This window comes from Monodelphis domestica, chromosome 8, assembly GCF_027887165.1.
Source record: "Monodelphis domestica isolate mMonDom1 chromosome 8, mMonDom1.pri, whole genome shotgun sequence".
NCBI classification, from domain to species: domain Eukaryota; kingdom Metazoa; phylum Chordata; class Mammalia; order Didelphimorphia; family Didelphidae; genus Monodelphis; species Monodelphis domestica.
Genome location: NC_077234.1, coordinates 69,917,438 through 69,929,005, shown reverse-complemented (window position 1 = coordinate 69,929,005; position 11,568 = coordinate 69,917,438). Strand labels below are relative to the sequence as shown.

At 47.0% G+C, this 11,568-nt stretch overlaps 1 protein-coding gene across 1 annotated transcript; it reads left to right on the top strand.

Annotated features, from left to right (window-relative positions):
- Positions 1–15: 15 nt before the first annotated feature.
- Positions 16–6,052, top strand: INHA (inhibin subunit alpha). The gene is made up of 2 exons (XM_001362261.4): positions 16–523; positions 2,312–6,052. The coding sequence occupies exons 1-2, from the start codon at positions 118–120 to the stop codon at positions 3,118–3,120; spliced, it is 1,215 nt and encodes a 404-aa protein (XP_001362298.2). The 5' UTR covers positions 16–117; the 3' UTR covers positions 3,121–6,052.
- The last annotated feature ends 5,516 nt before the right edge of the window (positions 6,053–11,568 follow it).

Genomic DNA, 11,568 nt, shown 5'->3' with positions numbered 1-11,568 from the left:
GGTGGGTGATAAGGCTCAGGGCCACAGACATCTGCGTCAGAGATAGGCCTCAATGCCAGCCAGGGACCGCCGGGCGTGGGAAGAAGAGAGAGGGCTGGCAGGGAAGAGTGGGGGTGAATGGGGTGGGGTGGGGAGGGCAGGAAGGAGGATAGAACCTGCTTCGAGTGGGCACTAAGAACAGTGGACCGGGAACCGAGGGTAGCAGGAAGCTCAGGCTGGGCGAGCTTAACGCGGCCAATGGCCATGCTGCCTCTGCCACTCCTGGTGCTGCTTCTGCTGCTGCTGAGGGATTTGAGGGGTGGGCACGGATGCCAGGGCCCAGAGCCAGACAGGGAGCTGCTGCTGGCCAAAGTCAGGGCCCTGGTGCTGGATGCTTTGGGCCCTCCCACCAGCTCCAAGGATGGGGGAGAGGCTGGGGCCCGGCGCTTGCCCCGCAGACATGCCCAAACTGGGGGTTCCACACGAAGAAACATGGAAAATGAAGATGAGGACCTATCACAGGTCATCCTTTTCCCAAGCACAGGTAACCTGAGCAGGGCAGGGGGATGGAAGATGCAATAAGTGTAGAAAGGGCCAGTGAGCATCTGGAATCTTTCTTTCTTTCTTTCTTTCTTCCTTTCTTCCTTCCTTCCTTCCTTCCTTCCTTCCTTCCTTCCTTCCTTCCTTCCTTCCTTCCTTCCTTCCTTCCTTCCTTCCTTCCTTCCTTCCTTCCTTCCTTCCTTCCTTCCTTCCTTCCTTCCTTCCTTCCTTCCTTCCTTCCTTCCTTCCTTCCTTCCTTCCTTCCTTCCTTCCTTCCTTCCTTTCTTCCTTTCTTCCTTTCTTCCTTTCTTTCTTCCTTTCTTCCTTCCTTTCTTCCTTTCTTCCTTTCTTCCTTCCTTCCTTCCTTCCTTCCTTCCTTCCTTCCTTCCTTCCTTCCTTCCTTCCTTCCTTCCTTCCTTTCTTCCTTTCTTCCTTTCTTCCTTTCTTCCTTTCTTCCTTTCTTCCTTTCTTCCTTTCTTCCTTCCTTCCTTCCTTCCTTCCTTCCTTCCTTCCTTCCTTCCTTCCTTCCTTCCTTCCTTCCTTCCTTCCTTCCTTCCTTCCTTTCTTCCTTTCTTCCTTTCTTCCTTTCTTCCTTTCTTCCTTTCTTCCTTCCTTCCTTCCTTCCTTCCTTCCTTCCTTCCTTCCTTCCTTCCTTCCTTCCTTCCTTCCTTCCTTCCTTCCTTCCTTCCTTCCTTCCTTCCTTCCTTCCTTCCTTCCTTTCTTCCTTTCTTCCTTTCTTCCTTCCTTCCTTCCTTCCTTCCTTCCTTCCTTCCTTCCTTCCTTCCTTCCTTCCTTCCTTCCTTCCTTCCTTCTTTCCTTCCTTCCTTCCTTCCTTCCTTCCTTCCTTCCTTCCTTCCTTCCTTCCTTCCTTCCTTCCTTCCTTCCTTCCTTCCTTTCTTCCTTTCTTCCTTTCTTCCTTTCTTCCTTTCTTCCTTCCTTTCTTCCTTCCTTCCTTTCTTCCTTCCTTCCTTTCTTCCTTCCTTTCTTTCCTTCTTTCCTTCTCCCTCTCCCTCTCCCTCTCCCTCTCTCCCTCTTTCCCTCTTCCTCTCCTCTCTTTCTTCCTCCCTCTCTTCCTCTCTTCCTTCCTCCCTCCCGCCCTCCCTCCCTCTCTTCCTCCCTTCCTCCCTTCCTCCCTCCCTTCCTCCCTTCCTCCCTTCCTCCCTCCCGCCCTCCCTCCCTCTCTTCCTCCCTCCCTCCCTCTCTTCCTCCCTCCCTCCCTCTCTTCCTCCCTTCCTCCCTCTCTTCCTCCCTTCCTCCCTCCCTTCCTCCCTTCCTCCCTTCCTCCCTTCCTCCCTTCCTTCCTTCCTTCCTTCCTTCCTTTCTCCAGTACCTCTTGTCTCCAGGCCTGGCTCTCTATCCAGTGAGACACCTAACTGCCCTCTTTCCTATCTCTTTTCAGTCCCTCTCCCTGCCTCCTGGTCCCACCAAGCCCTAGCCTCCTAGGACCTCTGAATGACAAAAGTTCCAGAATTGGTCTAGCCTGCAGGAGAGGGAAAGGAGGAATTTTCCAAGGGTGGCTTAGGAACATTTGGGGGCACCCTGGCTGCCTCTAGCTTTCCCTTCCTCTTGACTTCCCTCTCCCCTACTTCATGATTCTCTTTGAAAGCTTTCTCTTCCCATTCCTGGTAGAGGCTCACTCATAAAAGGCAATAAATATGGGCTTGTTCCCACTAAATTCTGCACTGGTTTGAAGAGTGGAAGGAGTAAACATCCCATTTCCCTAAGTCTTTTCTCTCTCCTGCTCCTGCCAACTGTGGCTGCCCTCTTCCCTTCAGCTGTCTGTCTCTTACAGGTCCTGGCTGTGAGGATGAACCAGAGACTGGAGAGGCCGAAGGCCTATTCACATACACATTCCGGCCTTCCTTGCACATGCGAAGCCGCCAGGTGACAGCTGCCCAGCTGTGGTTCCACACTGGCCTGGACAGGGGGGCTGCCGAGGCCCACAACAACTCAGGCCCCCCTGTGACCCTGTTGGCGATGTCTTCGGGGGGACCCGTCGCAGTGCCAGTGCTAGTGGGCTCAGCCCCACGCCACTGGGTTGTGTTTCATCTGGCAGCCCCTGCGCTCGCCCTGCTGACCCGTCCACTCTTTGTTCTGCTGCTCCGATGCCCAAATTGCCCCTGCCTGGCCCGGCTCGATGCCACCCCCTTCCTGGTGGCACACACCAGGGCCCGTCCTCACAGCGTGGGGGAGAGGGCTCGCCGGTCACCTCCTCCCCCATCTTGGCCCTGGTCTCCAGCTGCCCTGCGCTTGCTGCAGCGCCCTTCCGAAGAGCCGGCCGCCCATGCGGACTGCCATCGGGCTGCCCTCAACATCTCCTTTCAGGAACTTGGCTGGGACCAGTGGATCGTACACCCGCCTAGCTTCGTCTTCCATTACTGCCACGGGGGCTGCGGGCTAGTCCCCTCTCCGGTCCTGTCTCCTGGGGCTGCCCTCCCCCCTGTCCAGCCCCTGCCTCTGGCCCCAGGCTCCCCGCCTTGCTGCGCTGCTCTCCCCGGCACCATGAGACCCCTGCGGGTCCGAACCACCTCCGACGGAGGCTATTCCTTCAAGTATGAGACGGTGCCCAACCTGCTCACTCAGCACTGCGCCTGCATCTAGGGAGACCCCCCCCAAGTCAGGGCCAAAATAGAGTCAAAGGAGAGATTCCCTGACATCCCCTGTATGCCCCCCATGCCCATCTGCTAGTGCCCGTCCTCCTCTCCGCTGCAAACAGATTAATAAACAGTTCAGCAAAACTGCCTGGAGACAAGGCTGGAGAATGACCCCTCCCATTCCCAGAGCCATGTGGGGGAGAACTGGACCACGTGCTGCTCTCTCTCGAACCTGTACATTCCGGAAGCGGGTGCTCGGGGTGGGGCAGAGAGGAGACACCCAAGGCTTTGAGGATGGCCCGCAAGGGAGCTCCACGGACAACAGACAGCATCCGTCTTTTAAAAGGCAACTTAAACGTGCCTCCCTTTCTAAGCCCTTCATGTGGTCCGCTGAGGGGCGCTGTGGGGTGCTGGAGGGGACAAGCCTTCCTGATCACGTATATGGGGCTCTTCGGAGCACCTTCCCACTCAGGACCTCCCTGCCTCCGAATGCTTCCATTCTGGAGATCTTCAGCCGCCCTGGGCAGAGGTTAGCTGGTCGCCGAAGGGCACGGCTTTCCCTGGGTTTGTCTAGGTCCCACATTGCTCCTGCCTGGCTCTGGACCCAGGTTCTCCCCCAACTAAATAGTGAACAGAAGCTTTGGGGGGCATTCTAGACAGGGGGCTGAGGTTCTGGGGACATGACAGAAACTAGAAGCTAAGGCAGCCCCTGGGAAGTCCATGGACACTGCCTCCCAAAGGCCCCAAGGCCTTAGTCCTTACCACACTGACACATAATAAAGGCGGCCAGCCAGCCTCAACTTGGGGTGTGGACCCCCCAATTATGTTTCAGTCTCTGAAGTGAAGTCTACAAGACTGATGGGACAGAAGACGGGAAGGGAAGGAGTAAGCATTTATTGAGCACCTACAATGTGCCAAGTACTTTACAAGTATGTCTCACAGCAACCCTGTGAGGTGGGTGCTATTATTCCCATTTTCCAGTTGAGGAAACTGAGGCAGACCTCCTCAGGTTAGATGTCTTGCCCAGGGTGACACAGCTAGCAAATATCTGAGGTGGGATTTCAGTGAAATCTTCCTGACTCCAACTTAGTACTCTAAACATTGTGCCACCTACAACAGCTTGGGCACCATTGAGTCACTCTTGCCATCCTGACTCCAAGGGGTTATAAAGAAGGAGAGGGCCAATACTGGGGCCACTCTCTGTGCTTTTACTATTTTTTTAAAAAACAGACCCATATTTTCCTAAAGTTTCTGCTCTAACAGTCCCAGTAGCTACCAGGCCCTTTCCAGGGTGCCAGCATTTCCTGAAGCTTTCCTGGTCTTGAAGCGATAAAACCCTTCTCTCCTGATGTTGAAGACCTCTGAATTCAGTTCTTTGTCCAATAAATAATGAAGGGAAAAAGCAAAAATAATCAGGTCAAGTACAAAGTGCATGCACATGGCTGAAATCAGAAAGGCAGAAGCTGAAATTTCTTTCAGCTCAGTCTAACCTTTCTCTCTTGATCCATAGGATTTAGAGAGGGAGGGGACAAGAAAGATCCTTTCCTCTAAAAGCCCCCTCAGAGGCTCCCCTTCTCTCCTCCCCACCTCCCTCTACCCCCTCGTATCAGGGGTTAAAACTTCCTAGTCGCTCTTTGGAGGGTTACCATACACATCCTCAAAGGCTTTAGGAGAAAATCAGGCCCACCTCTGGGAAGGAGAAATACAACCAAAAGAAAAGCAGCCATTTGTTTCCATGTCCCACCAAATCTCTGGGATTCCGGAGCAGCAGGTTCCAACTGTTCCCTTTCCAACTTTAAAGCCTGAACAATTAGGTGACCTCACTCTTCCTCTGAATGGTAGCCTGTGTTGGGTGGAAGATCACCATGGTCAAAGGCCTCATTTCCGGGTTATGAGATTGACAGCGGAGAGGGGAAGCTGCTTGCCCAATTAGTGTCGCTTGCCTGTCTACCATCTTTAATGTTCATGAACATGAAAGCCTTCCAAAGGCAGCCTTCCTTTAGAACAGTCTTCCCCTTCAGTTAGCCCTGAGTGTAAGGGGGAGTTAAGATAGAAAACAGATGACACAAACACCTGGATGGCAAAAGCAATTCATCAGCCCATGCCCTAGAGAGAAAGACCTGGGGGAGTCTTGAAGTCCAGACACAAGAGAATGGCTCATTAATTACTCTAATGACCCAATTACTCTGTGTTGGTCACTTTGCCAGCCAGAACAAGTGCTGCCCTGCTCAGAGCCTCCCTCCTGTGGTTGATCACCTTTCCTTCCCATAGTCCTTCACCCCTTTTCACCTTCTGCTACCTGGACCATTGCTGCTGCCACCCTGTCACAGTCATCAGACAAAGGCGACTCACTCAGGGATTGGGGGGCCACACAGTCGATGGCAGTGATTTATACTCACACCCACGGGGCCTTCCCACATGGTGGCATTGGGAATGATTCCTGGGACATTCAGAATTGCACCCTGTGGAATTTACAGAAATCAACAGGAAGCCACCAAGCAGAAGGCAACCTCAGGATTGGGGATATGGCCAAAAAAATGACCTCTGAAATGGATGTTAATAAGGACAGACATAAAAATAATCCCTTCGGCACCCTTTCTGATTTAGCTGCTCTTCAACCATTTCTCCAAGCTCATGTCCGAACGTTCCCTCTCTTCATCTTGGCTTCCCTTGCTTCCTTCAAGACTCATCTCAAATCCCCCAAGTGGAGGAAGCTTCCCCCAGTCCACTAGGCTGCGAGGGCTTTCTTCTTCCAGATCACCCTTAATCGACTTTGTCTGTAGCTTGTCTATATCTCTTTTAAATGTGGTATTGAGTTCCTTGAGGCCAAAGACTGTGTTTTTGCCTTTCTTTGAATCCCCAGAACTTCACACCATGCCTGGCACACAGTCAGAGTTTAATTAAATAAATGCTTATTGACTGACTGACCCTGACAGAAATGGGCTGAAGTACGTTGTCTAAGAGCTGGTTTGTTGCTGATGTAATGAAAAGACTTCCAAGATCACAGCCAGGAAACTATTGACGGATAAACCAGTCTCTTGTGGGTTGGCTCACTGTATACTGGTTTCCCAGAACTTGAACAATATACAAATCTTAAAATACTGAATTTTAGAAAATGGAAAGCAGGGGCAGCTAGGTGGCTCAGTGGATAGAGTACTGGCCTGGAGATGGGAGGCTCTGGGTTCAAAACGTAGCTTCAGATATTTCCTAGCCCTGTGACCCTGGGCAAGTCTCTTAACCCCAATTGCTTAATGCTTTTCTGCCTTGGAACCTTGGAATGCTATTAATTCTAAGACCAAAGATGAGGACTAAAGAAAATGGAAAGTAGATGAGACCCCAGACCTGTGGTGAGCCCTCCAAAGTATAGCTAACTTGTTAAGGCTCTGCCAGCAGTCAGTATCCAACTTTTTTTTTATCACTTCTTAAATATAACAGTAGCCTATGAGGGCAGTAGAGGATTTGAGCTAGGTCTTGAAGGATCAAGAGGAAGGTGGGCAACTTCATTCTAAAGTCATTTCTAATAGCAATTTGGGCAACAGAACTGGAATATACCATTGGGCTTTTAGAAGATACAGTTGTTGAAAAAAAAATCTCCAACAACTCATCCCTTCCATCTTACAAGAAATACTGTGTATCAGTTCCAAAGTAGAAGAGCAGTCAGGGCTAGACAATGGGAATTAAGTGACTTGCCCAGAGTCACATAGATAGGAAGTATCTCAGGTCAAATTGGAACCCGGGTCCTCCCAGCATCAGATTTGGCTTTTATCCACTGAGCCACCTAGTTGCCCCAAATATATAATTTTATTATAAAGAACATATTTCACTCTTGCTATGTCTGAGGTTATATAATAATATGATAATAGGTTTATGGTATAGTTTTGTCCCTTAACATTTTTAATTTTTTAATTTTTATGATTAGTAAATTTAGAATATTTTTCCATTGTAAAAAGGAATTCTTTATTCCTTTTTTAATTTAATGAGGGACCTGGAGGTCCTCTTACCATAGAGATATGTAGGGATTAACCAGCCCACAGTGACAGGAAGTAGAAACCATAGAGACAGGAAGAAGGAACTATAGAGACAGGAAGTGAATTAGAAAGAGGGTATAAAAGGGGACAGCATCAGTTGGTCAGTCAGTTGCTAACAGTTAGGTGTTGGCAGTTTCTGGGAAGCTGACTGCTGGGGGGGGATTGGGTTGGTGGTTGGTTGCTGGAATATAAAAGGTGAGCCTCAGTTTACTGACATGACTTTTTGACTTTAACTTTTAGAGAGCTTTTGACTTTAGCCTTTAGAGGGCTTTTTGGGTTTTGGCTATTGGTTGGGGCTGTTAGCTTTTTTTTTTTCTTTCTTGAACTTTTTTGGGAGGTGGTTGATCTTCATTGACAGACCTAATTGGGGTTGGATTAAACACTGATTGGGTTGGTTTTGATTGGGCTGGATTGGGTTGGAACTTTGTGGGGTGGTTGTTATTAGTGGTAGTTATAGGCAGTTATAGGTAGTAATTATAGGTAGTTATAGGATAACTAGTATAGACATTAGGAAATTTTCTTTCTCTACCTCTTTTCTATATTTCCCTCCTTTATTATATTCTTTTCTATCTCTATTCTAATAAAATTGTTAAAAGCTGCTCTTTTATTTTTGTCAACCCATCTATTTTAGCCCTTACACTATGGTTACATGATTCATGTTCTTTCCCTCCCCTCTTCCTTGTTTTATCCCTTTTTAATGGTACTTTTTTTAAAAAAAAAAAATCTCCTTTTGGTATCTAGGAAAGGTTACAAGGCCAGGAAATCAGGGAACTTAAAGTTCTGGCTTTTTTATTAGTTGTTCAGCAAAATACGTAACTTCCCTAAGTCTAGATTTTTTTATTCCTTTTTTTTTAACCCTTTAATTGGTTCTAAGACAGAAGAGTGGTAAGGGCTAGGCAATGGGGGTTAAGTGACTTACACAGGATCACACAGCTAGGAAGTGTCTGAGGCTAGATTTGAACCTAGGACCTCCTATTTCTAGGCCTGGCTCTCAATCCACTGAGCCACCCAGCTTCTTCATTCTTAAAAAGGAGGATGAGTAGCAGGGAGGTTGGACTAGATATCTAAGGTTCTTTCCAATTATGACCGGACTCAAACTCTAATAACTCTTTAAAAAAGAATTGATGCCAACCAAAGGCCTAGTTGACCAAGTTATTTCCAATAAATCCAGTCACATTGACAATGATAATAAGCCTGCCAAATACAGCATAAAGGGCAGGGTTGCATAGTGGATAGCAAAGTGGCTTTCACTGAGTCAGTGTCAGAAGTAGGACTCAAAGGCAGGTCTAAATTCAGCCTGATACCACCCTGTCTCTGCCCAGAAAAAATGCTGCGTAAAAATAAGTAATAAAAAATTAAAAAAAAAAAAAATAAATCCTCCCCCCAGATTTTGAATAACTACTATGCAACTTGCACCTTGACAATATTGTTGGTTTTTGTATTCAGGTTTGCAAGTCTGGCCAGCTTCCAGGCCAATTATGGCCTCTTTTCCTTCAATTAGGCTTCCCCAGCAAGGCGGTGGGGCCTGTCTAAGGGCATATTATGGTTTCTAAAACACCAGGTGCAGGGGAGGGGAGATTAACATGCTTTTCTATCCAATTATCCTCTTAAAAAACAAACAGAAATACAAATCTATTAAAAGTTAAGAAAGAATTTTAAATAGTGAAAAGATAATCCTAAGGAACAAGTTTTTCAAGACCAAATTTAGTACCTTTCTCATGACCCTGTTTCCTGTTATTTATTGATTTCAACCTGAATTTAATATTGCTGTTATTCAGTCATTTCTGATTCTTTGTGATCCCATTTGGGGTTTTCTCATCAGAGATACTGGAATAGTTTGCCATGTCCTTCTTCAGGTCATTTTGCAGATGAGAAAACTGAGGCAAACAGAGTTAAGTCACTTGCCCAGGGTCACACAGCTTGTAAGTGTGGAAAGCCCAGATTTTAATTCAGGTCTTCCTGACTCTTGGCCTGGATGCTGTGCTACCTAGCTGCCCTAATTTTATGTATAGACATTAATTAGATCATTCTCCTAACTTAGAGTCAAAATATTTGGGTGCATGAATGGTCTGGGACTCACTCAGCCATTTCAAATCACACCAAAATCTCAAGAAATTTGACTCTCATCTCCCTAGTGAAAGTCATTTCTATCTCTTTCCCCAAATAATTAAAAGAAAAAAAGGTTTTTTTTTTCCTTTTTTCCCTAGCTTCCCAGCCTTTGATTCTTGCTTCTTCAGAATCAGTAGAAATAGAGCTAGATGGGATTGAAACAAGACAGGTTTAGGGCTGGAAGGTCATCTAGTCCAACCTCCTCATTTTTTAGTAAGGAAACTGAGGCAGAGTCAGGGTAAACATCTTGCTCAGGGTTCCACAGCTGGGAAGAAGTTGAGGTAGGATTTGCCTTCAGGTTTTCCTGGCTCCAAGCCCAAGGCTCTACCCCCTGGGATATGCTGCCTCATTAAAACAAAAAGCCCTCCATCACTGATTGTGGATAAGCTCATAGATTGAGAGGGAAGGATTCTTCTGGGTCATCTAGCAGACTCCGAGTCCCAGAGGGGGAAGGACAGGAATCGGGATTTGAATCCAGCTCTGTCCTGTCTCACTAAATTCCTTATACCTAGGCCCACCACCTTCCATAGGGGCCCTGGTTTTTCTCATTGTAGGTTTTTCTGCAGAGCCCCAGAAAGAAATGCTGGGGTCCCTGGGGTCAAATCTAGGCTCTAGGGAAGCCCATACTCCTCATGATGAGTGGGTTGCTGTTGCTACTGAAGGGAGGAAGTCTTCAGCAAAGACCAGACAGCCCTTTGGGGGTATGCTATGGAGGGGGCTTTTTGTGCAGGCAGAGCCTGACATCCTGTAATTCTTTTGGAGAAAGAACCTCATAACAGCAGCGAGGTGGCACAATGGATAGGTTGCTAGACCAGGAGTCAGAATAAACCTGAGCTCAAATCCTGGCTTAGACTACGTGGATCTGTCTAAGTCGACCTTTGTCAGCCTCAGTTTTCTCATCTTGTAAAATGGGGATAATAGGACCTTGTGAGGACAAATAAGATGTCCATTCATATCTATCTCTTTAGTAAATAGCTGTTAACTATTAGCTATTCCTGTTCCCGCCTATCAGGTATTATTTGCTTAGGGTTCTCAGCCTGTGGTCTGTATAACAACCAGCAGCTGTTCCTGATACCTCCCAGCTTATAGAACTGCAAAAAGAAAAGAAAACTCTCCCTTTCTGTCTGAAATTATTGATCATTTTACTGCAGAGGCAAACTGCTTCTCACCACACTTGAGCAGGACACTGAACAAGAATTTAATTTATTTTTTTAGTCTTAAAATTTTTTAATTTAATTAATTAATTTAGAATATTTTCCCTTGGTTATAGGATTCATGTTCTCTCTCTACCCTCCTCCCACCCCCCTCCCATAGCCAATGTGCCATTCCACTGGGTTTTACATGTCGGAACAAGAATTTAAACCCAGCATATAAAAAGCAGTTTCTTTCTAAACAGTGAAAACAGAAGTCTAAAATACTGTCCTTGTCCTCAAAAAGCTTCCTGAGGAGATAAGGCAGACACATTAAATAGAGAACAACACAGGAGACTAAGGGGGCAGGAAAAAACTGTTTACACAACACCTACTAGGCACCAGGTGTTAATAAATATTATCTCCTATAATCTTCACAGCCCTTGATGGCTGAGGAAACTGAGGCAGAAAGAGGCACAGCTGCCCAAAGTTGTCAGTTTCGTTGTCTTCCAGAGCCACATTAGCCCAGTGGCCAGACAAAAGTCGGGATGATTGGTGATGGCCTGGGTGCAGTGGATGATCTTGGCTTCTTCTAGGTTTAACCAAACTCCTCAGCCCTGCTTCAGCCTCCTTCGTGGCCTTGGAACTAATTGTTCTCATCTGCACATTGGGCTGGGGAAGTCTTCACATGCTTGGGGGAGACACTCTTAACTCATCAATGGGTCTGTCCATTACTTTCCACCTGGTTTAGCCCATGTGGCAGCTGTATAAGCTACAGCTTCTTGGAGTCACAGGGGAGAAGTGGGTGGCAGGTGGACACCAAAAGAAGAAAGCAGTCTTACAAAGGGTTGGGAAAGCCCTCCCCACAGAGTACTCATCTTCCCTGAATACCTCATATACTCTGGACAGGACCACTTTGTACACATTCAAAGGCTAGGTTTTAGGGGAGAAACAGCAAGTGCTGTAGGAGTTAAAACAAAACAAAACAAAACAAAACAATCCTGCTTGAAATGTTCAACTGAGGGAAGACTTCCCAGAAGAAATGGGGCTTGAACTAAATACCTTGAAAATTGGGTAGAATTTACCAAATAAAAGGAAATTCAAAGAAGTCTTTTTCTTCTTCTTATAATGTAGAAATCTGAAGGAGCCAAGGATAACTCACTGATTTAAATGCTGTGTCAAACAAAA